We start from the raw sequence: 14,115 nt of genomic DNA, 5'->3' as shown, positions 1-14,115 counted from the left end.
TGAAGCTATCTTAATTATCTAAGCTAACTTAGTGAAGCTATCTTAGTTAGTATTGTTAAAAATCTTTTAACAATACTAACTAATACTCTTTACTTTTTGTTTTTAAAATAATTAAATTTCTTCATTGTTGTGTTACTATTGTTTTATATAATTTCAATAAGAAATTGCTTATTAAACAAACACCTCACAGAAATAACTTATACACTTATACAATATAAGTAACATAGCTCACCGCCATCAGGAGCTAGCAGCACCATTGGTTCCAACGAATCATCCACATCCATATACTGGTTCTCTTGTTGCTCCTCGCGGTTTGCGTTTAATTCTGACTCGGACACCACTGCTTCTGTGATTGAGCTTGTGGGTTGCGCTGTTGTCGTTGATGATACGGCACCTATGTTAATAAATTTAAACAAATAATGGTTAATCTGTACTATTAACCATGCTTTGTGTCACGCGGATCACACATGAAGTAAGAATGTTATGCAGAAATAATATTTTTCACATTTTGAACAAATAAGCTTAGCCTATTTGGGGATAAAATTATATATTGTTATAGCCTTTTCAAAAATAAGACCAAAGAAAAATATAATTATTTCAGATATGTTTCAATTGTGCTACTTTTAATATTTTTTATCAATATCAATAGTTAAATATTATAAATCATTTTTTATTATCTTACCTGGAGTATTAGGTGGGGAAGGTATGTATACACGACGTCTTTTAACTCTTGGTCTTAGTACACGCATTAGTGCCGCTTTGGCTCCAAAGCTTATACTTTGGTCTTCAGCCAGTAGAAGTGATAAGTAAATTTGATTGCCGAAGTCAATCTAAAGCAACAAAATTATTCTTAAAGTTTTCGTATCATCCTTTTAAATAAAATTGATAGTTAAAAAAAACTTATATAAATTGTATAAATTACCAAGTTAAATGCAATACCGAAAAGATAATGTTTATGCAAGTATTTAAATATATTTTTTTCAAAAGATGTCCTCCCTTATTTCACTGTCACTCTGTATTTGACAATATTTAAAGTGGACTAATGAGTCAACATGGACTAATTAATGAGTTGTAAATCATTGGACCGATGCTAGTTGGGAAAACTTTATTAATGAATAAATTTTATTATATTTTACTTAATATTTGTTAAAATTTATAGTTCCTCTGGTGGCCTTCGCTCTGGCGTCGAGGCAAAGTCAAAGTCAAAATATCTTTATTCCATAAAAATGCTTAACATTTACTTGGACATGTCAAAAAAGTAAAAAAAAATTAAAAACAAAATAACCAAAAAAAGTGCAATTTTGACTTGAAATAAGCCCGTTCAAATAGTTGAGCTCATGAGAAGATCCAGGCAAACTTTTTTAACTGCCAATATTTGTTACAAATTACAATTAACAATTTTAACTTAAAATTGAGCAACTCATTTCCAATCATCTTTATCGCGAACTGCGCCTGCTTTTTTAAACTTGCTCTGCTTTGAGGTCCACCACAATTCGACCACACACAATTCGTCAAATTTGTGGTTGCCACCACAATTCGACGACAAATGGAGAATGGAGTGTCTTAACACTAGGTTCCGTTTGCTTACCCTGCTGATTGTGGGATACAGCGTGACTATATTTAAACAAATCATTAAAAATATCAACAAAAAACTCACACAATCAGCGTCACCGTGCAACTGGAACGCATGTATAGTATCAGCTAACGCATGCAGGGTATGCTCCGCATGCCGAAGTCCATACGATAATATGCCAGGAGGGCCCGCGGTTTGATTCCGACACTCAGCCAATTTCCATAGAACGCTGCTTAACAACGCGCAGAGATGGGGCTCTCCGTCATTTTCCTCTTTGTAGCCACTCTTCCATAGTGATGACCAGTTGCCTGTGTAAAATAAGTGTATTTATTATTTAATGTGAAAAGTAATAAAGTTTTTGATATGTAATATTCGAGATATAAATTGTATTTTAGAACTATTCATGGAAATTAATGATTCGGCAGTGGCGGCTAGTATTCTTACCCTCTAATTGTTGTCTAAACCAAACTTTAATTCAAATAGCCATACTAATAGTTTCCGTTAAAATAATCATAAAAGTAGTTAAAATAAAAGATGTCAATTTACTTAATATGCTAACATATTTTTACCATCAATCGGCTTAGGCGGCGTGGGCGCACTAAACTTGACGAGATGATGTGGTCGCGCAACCGCTACGCCGCGCGCGAGCAACACTAGACGGAAGTACGCCTCGGGATCGATGTTGCGAGCGTCGGTGGTGTCACGTAACTCACAGAGTGATGTTGACACGTATTTTAGGATGGCTTGATCCTGTTATACAGATAAAAATAATTATTTGGCTATGTAATTAACACAATGGTAAATTGAGATATATATTTTTTTATTTTACAATAAATCTTATACTTTATGAAAACAAACTATAAACCTTAGTTTAATAAACCTTATAGTTTTACTGACAAAAATGAGAAATAGATATGAACCAACCTTGAACTGATGATACTGTCCTTGATACACGGCTCTCAACAAGCACTGCGCGCGCGCATTGAGGTGGGCAGACGCGGGCGCGCAGAGCAACTTGCGCGCCGCTTCCGTGCCCGCCTCGGCGCCCGCCGCCGCGCCTGTGCTGGACGGCGCGCTGGCTCCTAGCTCCAGCGCTTCGAGTGCCGCGCATGCAAGACGCTCAAGCGAACTTGGCTTCCAAGCACCATTGTTGTTTTCTGATTCCTTTTTGATAAATTTTATGTTATTATAGAATAGAAAATAAATTTCTATATTGTATATATCCTTCCCACTTCTACTGGGCAATATTCATTATTTAATATAACAAACAAAAGCAAAATACCTGAGCCACTTTACTGGACGATGGGCAAGCAGAAGGATCTTCATTTTCTTCTGGCCAACCAAATTGTTCTTTATTCTTGCCATAAATCTATCAAAACAATGAAACAAAGTATTTAAAATAGAAGAACATGTTGTATCTTTAAATGGAAAAATAAATAATGTAAGATATATTTTACCTTGACAGACTCGACCATAGTCACACCATCAGGATCTTGAGACGGGCCGAAATTAATAACAAGCTTCTTATCTGACTGCAATGATTCTTCACGTGTCAAAGGAATGTCGAACCAACGATTCCTGACAACTATAGTTGGAATAGACCTTCCATAAACCTAAAAACGTTAAAAAAGTTATAAATGTAACCAAAACGGAGTTGATATAAGTATTTATTATCATATATTTTTTTAAGTGTTATTTATACAGTATGGAAAGAAAAATATTAATAAATATATAGAAACACAAATAGATAACAGTTAAAATCGCACCTCATAGAAATCTATCAAACGCTTATAAACTATTTCTTAAAAATATTATTATACCTCAACATAAGTAGGAGCCCTTGCGACATCCTGACTTCCGAGCAATACTCGAATTCCGCAAATGACCATATTGGGGTCAGAGTTAGTCACTTCCATGGAAAACCCGCTCATTTTTGTAGACACCACATACAAACCTGAATGGAACAAAGCTTTTTATGATATTTTGTACGAAACAAATATAATAAAATCGGCTATTCAACTTAAATTAAACTTTTTTCAAGGAGATAGTAAATATGCAATTATGAAATAATTCGTCTTATATTATTCAGATCAAATTAAAGTAACACATTACATACCAGTAGTATTGAGACGATGTTTGATCTGTCCAGTGTTGTACACTTGAAGGAGATCATTTCCTCCAAATTCAATATCAATCATGGCAACGCAATGTTCGAAAAAGTCAATCGGGAATTGTGGTGTTCCATTAGAGTTGGACTTTGTCACCGTCTGCAAAATAATAACCAATATGAAAATTTATATAAGAGCCACTTTAGGTAAAGCAAAAAGCATAAATTTCAAAATATTTCAAAAACTACAAATAGTATTTAAAAAATTATAGTTTTTTCAGCTTCGTTCCTGTATCACTCACTTTTTGTACGAAATTAAGACGATGCTATGACGACGAGAGCGGTCCGCTTACAGCGCAGGCAGAACCCACAACCATTGCGTTTACGTATTACTATTGCGTGAAGATTTAATGTTTCAAAATAAAAACAAACAACAAAATAAATGCATAGGCCAGTCGTGGCGCAAGAGCAGAAAGTGTGACTGTAAACGCGACTTGTTTGCGGACGCGATCCCCATTCAACGAAATGAAATATTTATTTAAATTTATATTTTCATATCTTTACTCTGGCAACAAGGCAAAGCGCGGCGTCGAGTTCCGCCACTCAACACCCAATGCCTCCAGAATTCGGCGGAAACATTACTTCTTCACATTAGGTTCCTTCTGCCTACCCTGCTGTGTGCGGATACAGTGTGAAGATGATAAAAAAACCCAAAATAGACAATTCCATACCTGTTGAGCTTTACCCTTAGCATGAGTGAGCAGCCTCGGCCGGCGTCTCGGAGCGTGCACCGGCTGTATAGCGGGCGACAGCCAGTAGCCGGTGTGGTCCTGGCTGGCCGCGTACATGCGCAAGCTGCCGTCCTCGCATAGTAGTATTAGAGTGCTCTTCTGCTCTCCGCCGCCGCCGCACCAGTGGCGGACGGCCACCATGTCTGTTATCTTCGCCTTGGCTGGTACAACCTAATACAAATCGTTTTGTTTGTTAAATTAAATCTTCAAGTGTTCTGTTGTATAAAGGAGTATCAATATACTCCTGTTTCAATAAACATAAATCAAAAAAAGAAAAAAAAATGTAAAAAAATAAAAAAAACAGAAGGAAAAAAGAGCAGAAAAGGCCGCGGACCACCAATGTCCATGTTGTGTTTTAGTTAATAATAATAATAAAAAAGACGTTAAATCGTGTTGCAGTCAATTTGTTTGGTAACGTTTTTTTTTATATAAAATTGCATGAAAATAAAAAGAAAATTTGAAAACATACTTTAACTTTAACTTAAAAGATTAAATGATAAATCAAATAATTTACGTATTTACCTTAATCTCTTGCACAAATATGTTATTAGATGTTAGCATCAACACTACAGGATTGTTAGAAGCCTGCATGACGGCTGTCACAAGACCGGGATGTCCTGGCACTTCAGCCCATTGGCATAGCGACTGCACGCCGCCTTGCTTGCCACGTCCGCCTTCTTTTTGTATTGCCGCTGACGATAGTGTTATCATGGCGGTTCCTGGATGAAAAGATTTTAAGTATATTATTCTATAACTATATAATTTGAAATAAAAGACTATATTAACTATATTTTGAAATAAAAGATTTACCTTTTTAGATTTATTTGTGATAATGTTAAAATATAATATTATATTATTCAATACTTTACCTTTGACGCTATCTTCAACTGTATTCAAAGGTGCAAGGAAGCTCTTTCCTTGAGCATATGAGAAGAAAAGTATTCTAAGTGTGTGAGAGTAGTATATCGACACTCCTCCGCCTCCTACTAAGCTAGCCACATCCTACATAATAAAATATTCACAATTTTATGTTTACAATAGAATAAAGTGTAACAGATAAGAAGAAGAAACGCTTAAACCTTTTTCAGACTTTGCACAGAAAATAATTTAATTTGTTTTCGTTTAGTTTTCGATGATTACAAATATATTACAATAACAGATCAAAAACCTACAACATACAGTGAAAAAATGTCAACAGCTTATGTGACAGTGACAGCGCAATATTTATTTACACTTATGTTCTTAATTAGAACTATAAATAATAAAAATAATTTCAACATTAAAAACAATTTATGTTCAAAGTATATTCTATATATATTGAAAGCTTATTCTCTATACCTGAATCTCTGGGTGAAGCACTTCAAGTGTATTGGTAACATAGAATGTGCCTAATATAGCCCGCGATTCCTCGCTCATGGGCTGCCAGTATATGTGTCCAGCGGAACTCATACACAACATGTGCATAACATCCTCTTGGTTAACAAATGTTACATCTCGGACCTAGAAAAAAATTAAGTAACATTAAATTAATTGATTCATTAATTTGGCCATAATTTCAACCCTCAATTATTTTAATCAGTCAATATTCAAACTCTCTCAACCCTCAAATATTATAAATCAATCAATCAATATTTTATAATCTGTATAATATAAAATATTAAATAAAAATATAAAATAAATTTTATATATACCTTTCCACTAGGCACAAGGAAGTGATGCGTAGGATTGTTTAAATCTTTGCTAAGATCAAATATCTTGACAAAGTCAGAGGTGACCAAAGCAAGTTGCGTCTGAGATCCAGGAAGCCAAATCGCCTTAATCACGTAATTGTTAGCATCCAAGCCTGTGTTTAGTACTAAATGGTCTGCTACAGCACCTGGAGAGGAATATAACATAGAAATATCAAAATCAATAGTGCTTTTTTATAATTATTTAGTATTTAAGCACACAGTCACAGTTAAAACACAAAGATTTTTCTCTGTGGTAAAATCTGTATGTTTTGATATATGATTAATGTATAGTGTACATATACACTAGGTAAACACAGATGATGATTTCTTTATAAGTGATAAGCCTTATCTCAATGTTAGGCATGATTTAACCATGTATAAAAAACATAATCTACAAGATATTTTATCATAATTATAATTGTCAATTATATAAATACCACTTATTTCCTATTTAGCTATGAAAATTTATATATATACAAATATTTTTGAAATTTTAACTTACCACCACTATTGAAAGTAAGAACATGGCATTCCCTCAAACCACACACAGCTAAAAGATCTTCATTCCAAGGGTTTCCACTTAAACTCAGTACAGTGAATGGTATGGGCGCAGACGAAAGTCTGGTGAGGGTCAATTTGTGTTTTGAAGAGTCCGCTTGTTTGAGTAACGCTGATAGTTGCAAGACCGTAATTTTTCCTGTGAGCATTAATATAAAATATGTTAATGTATAAAGATCAAAAATTGCGATGGAACTATAAACCATAAAAAATACATGTAACAATAAAAATTTTCATATTTTATTGTTATTGACGAAAAAAAAAATAAAAATATCGTGAAAACCAAACAAACCTTTCTCATGTGAAACAGCAAGGTGTTGCCGACGTCCGTGCGGGGAGGCGAGGCAGCACATCGCCACGCGGCGTAGCTTGTGCGCCGACATTAGCTGGCGGATAGTCTGTCCATTCTCGCCAGTATACGACATTCGTACATTCTCGAATGCACCTTCTTGGGAACCTATAATATTTATATATTACAGTAAACTTATAATTACCTGTTGTGAACTTCAATATAAACTTCTCAAAATTTACGTGAAACGCAGTAAGAAAAAAAAATAAGTAGATCTTTTATTATAATAAGAAACGATTTAGAAAAAAATATTTTTTTAATTATACTACCAAAATTATAATTGAAATAAAAAAATCAATTATAATTTTTGTAGTATAGTGACAATGCTCTCTAGTATGAAACAAGATTCGTCTATTAACCCAATATGACTGAACTACTTTGAGGTCATATGGAGTAATTTAACAAAAATCTCACCTAAAGTTGGCATCATGAGCGTATCAGTATGCGTGAACCGTTTCTCTCCCAAGTGTAGTTGGGCGAGGGCACGTTGGGCACGTCCGTGTGCGCCCACCGCGGCGCCGCGCTCGCAAGCCGCGCGCACCGGCCCTGCGAGGGCGCCTAACAACCGTCGCACGCGCTCCAGGCAACCAGACCAACCACTGTACGATAGTAGAAATGAGCGGCAGCCTATGGGGATATAGAAATATTTTTTTAGAATGGCATCGGTAAGCACAGTGTCGAACGCTGTCTAACTAGGTGATGACGACACACGCAAAGTGGCTAACAATGGGTCGAGGGGAAGAGCTGTAGCTTCAGCTCAGTGAAGAGTTCTATGACCAGCAGGTGGACGTAAGCCGATAATGATGACGGAGATGATGATGTGTAGATTAATAGCGACTGAAAAAATATACGTTTTTATGTCCTTAATACATTTATGTAAAAAACCTAAATAGTTGTCTGTTTAAATATTTCACAAGTAAATATCAATGGCTAAACATAAATGATGAACTTTTAAAAATGTTTTCTATACCTACATCATAAATCTATAATGAAAATAGCATTACATTACATTACACATATTTACCTTGTATATTATGAGCAAGTACTGGTCTCCGTGGTGGTGCATAAATAGCAGGAGGAGTGGGACTCGACGGACGACGTCTAATGGATGGTGCGGGAGGTGTCTCATCATTCCCACCGCTGGCCCCGCGGGCACCGCCCAGCGTTACAGATCTTTTTACAAGAGCTTGACAACTACAAATATAAATATAGAAGATTGCATTATTCCCTCCAGTATGTATAAATAATGTGAAATATCATTAAGATAAAATTAATTTAGTTAGTTGGATAACAAAAGTAAACTTAGATGTAAGTAATAATTCAGAGATCAGCTTCACGCTGTATCCCGTACACAGCAGAGTAGGCAGAGGGAACCATGTGTTAAGACACTCCGTTTCCCAATTTCCGCCGAATTCTGGAGGCATTGCATGTTGAGTGGTGGCTCTCACTCAATTCAACGCCGCACTTTGCCTCGACGGCAAAGCGAAGAAATTATAATATAAACTTAAATAAATATTTCCTTTCCTCGAGTGGGGATCGAACTCACAACCAGTCGATTTCGCAGCACTCTTTGAGCCCTTGCGCCACGACTGTGCCTCAGAAATACTTCTATAAAACGCAGAGCACATGCCCATAATTCTAAGGAGTCATTTTAAGCATTAAGGAAATAAGTGGAGTAAGTAAGTTCTAAAGATGAGATGTGCAGATAAAAAAAACATAGATTAAAAAAAGAATAACAAATATACCTAGAATCAGATTTAGCTCCACAATCACAAAAAAAGTTTCCAAATTTAGCGTAGGACACATCATGTCCGCGGTGGCACACGCGCGCGCACACCGTGCACACGCCCACGCCGTCCACCATCTTGCACGTGTGGCAGTGATACCAGTGCTGGTTCATGAACTCGCGTTGGGTCACCGTGAAAGTACATAGCTTGTATTGAAGCATCGCGTCTTCGTCCTAAAAATATGTTTATTAACTTTATACGAAAACTTGTATACTATATAATTATTATGTCCCATTACGAATCAAACAATATATTCATAAATACTTTTTTATACACGAGTATATTTAATCGAAAATTATCCTTTTATTTTAAACGTCACACATTTAGCCATATTAGACAAAGGAATAAGCAAATTGCATATCCTTGTTTCTTTATTAGGAAGATCTGAAGAACATTTCAATTACATCACAGCAATATTATTATATTATAATATTCATCACTTACAGAATCATCTGCACTGGTATCGTCGTCGTCTTGTTGTTCATCTGTGTAATCCAAGTCAAAACCGAGGTCTGATGGCGAATCCCAAGTTGGACTGACCGAGCGCCAAGCTATTTTAAAGCAAATTATATATTACAAATTTAATATTAATAACCATTGTAATGAGTGCTTATATATTTTGTAAAAGTCTTCCCAAAAATAGTGGGTCTAGGGAATCTATAGAATAATAAGTATTAAAATTAATAAAGGCCAGTTGTGGCGCAAGGGCACAAGGGAGCGATGGTAAACGCCACATGTTGTGTGTACGATTCCTGCTCGAGGAAATAATATATTTAATATTTTCATTTCCTCATTCTGGTAACAGTGTAAAGCGCGGCGTTGAGTTTCACCATTCACTACGCAGTGCCTACAAAATTCTACGGAAACTGCTGAATGGTAGAGTCCTAATAGGGAAGGAGTGTCTTAACACTAGGTTCTCAGGTTCCTTCTGCCTGTCATGTGTGGGATAAGGCGTGAAGCTAGAGAAAATAACAAAATAAATAGTTCATAATTTATTTATTTTCTCATAAATTATTTGCGTATATTGTTTTGATATATCTTAAAAATTTACTCACTGTGTGGCTGTGCGGTTCCAATCGCGTGCAATGCATCTGCAAGGTAGGAAAGCAAAACACATGCGGACTCGATTTGCGAAGTAAGAGTTGCATCTAGTTGCCCTTCCTCTAATTTCTCCAATACATCTGGACTACTGAGGTTGTCAACACTACAATCATATAAAATTAAATATTGTAGGTTTCTTAACTTAAACTTATATAACATTAAAATTAATTGAGGCCGTCGTGAGGCAGCGGCACAAGAGTGTGACTGTAACGCCATGGTTGTGGGTTCGATCCCCACTCGAGGACATGAAATATTTAACCCTCTTCCTACCCTGTTGTGTACGGGATACAGCTTGATTAAAAAGAAAAAGAAATTAACGAAACTATAATTTAACTAACTTAGGTATAGACTAGTCGTCGGTTGCAAAATCACCTCTTGGTTCTCCTTTACACTGTCAGTTGCACATATATTTTAAATAAGTTTGTTCACCATATTAAATCAACATTAAACATAAATAATTATAACAATATAATTACTTACCAAGCAGACAACCAAGCCAACGCCGCCGGGAACAGGTGCCGGTGGTCGCCACCGGCGTGCGCATCCGCGAGGCGGCAGAGCTCGCGTAGCAGCAGAGGCGTGCACGTGCCGCCGCTCACGCTGATGAGGGCGCCCACCATGCGCTCGCTCACCTTCTCACCACTGAGGAAGATATTAAAATGATCATATGGAATACGAAACTATAAGAAATAAAGAATAATAGGCGGCCGGCGAAACGTAACGGTAACAAGGCAAAGTCCTGCCATTCAACAATGCATTGGACGGAAAGTTGGGAATTTGCTACCTCAGGCTACCCTGCTTTATAAGAGATACAGCACGAAATTAAAAAATATATAAAATATAGTATGCAAATGTATTCATTAAGAGCTCTGTAATTTTAAGCATTTACAGTGTGAATTTTATTAAGATATTTTCATTTACATGTTTTATATATTATGAAATACACTTTTCAGTTACAAAAGCTTACAAAATTTGCGAATTTATAATTTAATATCAAATAATTCTATTTACCCGTGGTGTACAATATGTTTGCAGAGCAACGACAGCAGCGTAGCGTTATCGTTGGAGGAGCTCGACAGCAGCATGACCACGTCTGGGGCGGCGGCAGCTGTAACATTTTCTTTGCCATCGGACCAGCTACCACTTTCTGTGCATATTTTTAATATTCTAAAGTCTTAATATAATAGAAAACGTGGATTCGTGTCCATCTACATTATTTTTATATATTTTCTGAAAATATTTTACAATCATTAAATAACATTTCATAAATACATACTACATACATACATTACTTTGTAGTGCTATTACAATTTCACAAGTTCTACTTAAATTTTACAAAGAGCCATTCAAGATACAATTTATGAAAATTAAAAAAAATATCTTGTAATATTGAATGAATTGTTCTTTAACGAAATATTTTATAACTTTAAATAATAAGATGGACCAATATTTATTCTAATCGTACGTCGTTAAGTAATTTTGATGAACATACCGGAATTAGCAGATTGTTGTGCTGTTTCACACTGAGCTCTGGGGGCTGGAGATCTATACAAATTAACAATAAATCACACATTAACTAATACATGTAAAATTATCAATATAAAATCTGAGTGTAATGCAGTTTCAGAAAATCGTAAATAAGTAGATAAATAATTTATTACAAAAACACATGAGTGCAAATTATTAACATTAAGTAACATTCATTAAACCAGGCAACCCTGGGCTTGCGGCAGACTGAGACTGGCAACCATTGATTTTCCAATTCCTTATGTGATTTTCTTTCAAATGCGCACGTAAAAAACATGAGTGCAATTTTCTCCAAAAACGCATTACGAATTTTTTTTATTAAAAACGATTGCGGCAGGATTCTTCTAGGCAACCCTAGTGTAATCTATTCTACGAATCATGTATCATTCCTAAATATAAGTTTCATTAAAAAAACAGATCCTTGCAAATTTTAGCAAAGGGATCTTAGGCCACAACTATTTATGTATGTTTCTGTTATAGGGATATTAAATTATTTCAATAGTATCTTTTAAAATATATATTTTTTATTTCTTTTAATCTTCAAGCTTACAGCATAGTAAGCTTGAAGATTAAAAGAAATAAATTTTTATTTAAATAAATCTTTATTTTTTAAGAAATTTTCAAGATGTTGCATGTTGAATGGTGGAACTCAATGCTAGCTTTGTCTTTGATAGTGGAGGAATTAAAACAACTCCAATAAAATTTTTCCGGGAGTGGGAATCAAACCCATAACCATCATCAATCACTGTTCCACTGAGCCCTACAATACATACATATACTTAATTATAAAAATAATTGTATTAAATAGATTTTTAACACTCACGGAGTATCAAACACAGGCAAATCCTGATCACTTCTATTGCCGTTGTCATTCCTTGCCGCATCGTCTGTACGGAAGACGGAACGTAGTGCGTTCCTTAGAGCCAACGAGGCGGGATTGCCTTCAGGAGCGGAGGAGGTGGGTGTTGGCAGTTCAGCCTCTGTTGGAGAACCGGCGGCTGAGGCTGGGTTACCGTTTGTTGGGGAGGCTGTAAGAATATTTTTTTGAATTCTATAATAAACTTTAGTTAAAACTTTAGTTTTCCATATAAAGATGTTGTCTTTAAAGTGATAGTCATTGAAACAGGAATTAATTTACTAGAAATAAATCCGAAAGTCTCACAAAAATAAGATGGTAATTACCTGGTGTAGATAGGCAGATGTGAGAAAGAAGGTTGAGAAGATTCTGTTGGTCTGCTATTCCAATGAACTTACAAACTGATATACAAAGAGCACTATTTAGTTCTGAACTTTCACAACCATTAAATATTCTGATAAAAAGCCTGTAAGTAAAAAAATAAATTAATACAACAAATAATACGATTTAAATTTGAAATCAACAAACGAATGTAAGAAATCTGTAAGAAAATAATTATTACTTTATAACTCCTTCGGTGTAAACACTACGGGCATGGGGCGCCGATAGTAAAATTTTGCCAAGCACATATTCTGAGTTGTCAGCGAATACATTTTCGTAGGCCACACGACCCGCTGGTCTATTTAGTATTACTTCCCAATATATAACCTGCAAACATAACAATTAAACTGTTTTCATCAGTGGTCTTTATAAAACGGCAAAACAGAAGTATAACTTCAGATTATTTACTACACTATGATGTCTTACTTATTTAAATACTAAGCCAGTCGTGGAGCCAGGGGCACAAAACGTGACTAAACGCGACTGGTTGTGGGTTCGATCCGCACTCGAGGAAATAAAATATTTATTTAAATTTATACTTCTATTTCTTCAGTCTGGTGTCGAAGCGAAGCGCGTCGTTGAGACTCAAAGCACTCAACACGCAATGCCTTCAAAATTCGGCGGAAAGTGGGGCACGGATGTTCTTAACACTAGGTTACCTCTGCCTATCCTGCTGGGGGCGGGATACAGCGTGAAGCTGATCTATGATTTAAATATTTATAGTATTTTACAGCTTACCATAAGTCCTAGAGTCTTTTCTGTAGACGGTTGCAAATGATCCACTAACACAGGGTAAGTTGTTTTCAACATATGCTCTAATAACAATTGTTCTGCCCTATTAGTTTGCGGAACAAGTGCATTCAAAGTCGCCGCCAACGGCTCCAATAGAAATTGTAGTCGGGCATCCGTCTGCACAATGTAAATTTAATGAAAAAATGTTTATTTTCTAAGAACTATTGAAATAATTTACATTCCAGGAATAAAGCATATAAAGACTAAAATTTGATAATTCAACTAACCCAAGCTGAATTATCAAGGATAAACGAAAATTAAAGATAAAAAGTACACAAGTACAAGTTACAAATACCTACCAAAGCTGGCACAATAAGGTCCAAAGTTTTCTTAGTCAACGCTGCATTATCAGCAAGTTTGCCAGAACCAATTTCTAGTAGTTGCGCCGCCGAGTACGCTAGAGCAGTAAGAGACGCTCTGATTGAGTATTTTTCTCTGTCGTTATAATCCTTGTCGCTCATTAGCGTAGTGTGGTAGGACACCAGTTTGAGAACTGCTGTCTCGGATGGAATCACATGGGACTCGTAAGCAGACTGTATGATAAAATTATTTATGTTTAGCGT

At 35.7% G+C, this 14,115-nt stretch overlaps 1 protein-coding gene across 3 annotated transcripts in view; it reads right to left on the bottom strand.

Annotated features, from left to right (window-relative positions):
• Positions 1-14,115, bottom strand: part of poe (E3 ubiquitin-protein ligase-like protein poe) — a 47,589-nt gene that overhangs the window by 20,569 nt on the left and 12,905 nt on the right. For 2 of the 3 annotated variants that reach the window (XM_085192412.1, XM_085192413.1), the window contains exons 24-52: positions 13,852-14,085; positions 13,499-13,669; positions 12,942-13,087; positions 12,706-12,845; positions 12,347-12,551; positions 11,489-11,541; positions 11,008-11,143; positions 10,477-10,638; positions 9,951-10,099; positions 9,340-9,446; positions 8,854-9,068; positions 8,133-8,302; positions 7,523-7,735; positions 7,052-7,216; positions 6,704-6,898; positions 6,163-6,347; positions 5,810-5,971; positions 5,341-5,473; positions 4,994-5,190; positions 4,412-4,642; positions 3,690-3,840; positions 3,394-3,527; positions 3,031-3,186; positions 2,856-2,942; positions 2,498-2,737; positions 2,143-2,323; positions 1,658-1,881; positions 683-830; positions 233-394 (exon numbers count right to left, since the gene is read on the bottom strand). In XM_085192412.1, coding sequence (XP_085048538.1) covers positions 233-394; positions 683-830; positions 1,658-1,881; positions 2,143-2,323; positions 2,498-2,737; positions 2,856-2,942; positions 3,031-3,186; positions 3,394-3,527; positions 3,690-3,840; positions 4,412-4,642; positions 4,994-5,190; positions 5,341-5,473; positions 5,810-5,971; positions 6,163-6,347; positions 6,704-6,898; positions 7,052-7,216; positions 7,523-7,735; positions 8,133-8,302; positions 8,854-9,068; positions 9,340-9,446; positions 9,951-10,099; positions 10,477-10,638; positions 11,008-11,143; positions 11,489-11,541; positions 12,347-12,551; positions 12,706-12,845; positions 12,942-13,087; positions 13,499-13,669; positions 13,852-14,085 — 4,852 coding nt within the window. The remainder of the gene's footprint in view (positions 1-232; positions 395-682; positions 831-1,657; positions 1,882-2,142; positions 2,324-2,497; positions 2,738-2,855; positions 2,943-3,030; positions 3,187-3,393; positions 3,528-3,689; positions 3,841-4,411; positions 4,643-4,993; positions 5,191-5,340; positions 5,474-5,809; positions 5,972-6,162; positions 6,348-6,703; positions 6,899-7,051; positions 7,217-7,522; positions 7,736-8,132; positions 8,303-8,853; positions 9,069-9,339; positions 9,447-9,950; positions 10,100-10,476; positions 10,639-11,007; positions 11,144-11,488; positions 11,542-12,346; positions 12,552-12,705; positions 12,846-12,941; positions 13,088-13,498; positions 13,670-13,851; positions 14,086-14,115) is intronic. The other variant, XM_085192414.1, reaches the window with a different exon arrangement.

Source organism: Heliconius melpomene, chromosome 11 (assembly GCF_056956725.1).
Source record: "Heliconius melpomene rosina isolate 202511_hmr_F chromosome 11, ASM5695672v1, whole genome shotgun sequence".
Taxonomy (NCBI): Eukaryota; Metazoa; Arthropoda; class Insecta; order Lepidoptera; family Nymphalidae; genus Heliconius; species Heliconius melpomene.
This window is presented reverse-complemented; position numbering and strand designations above follow the sequence as displayed.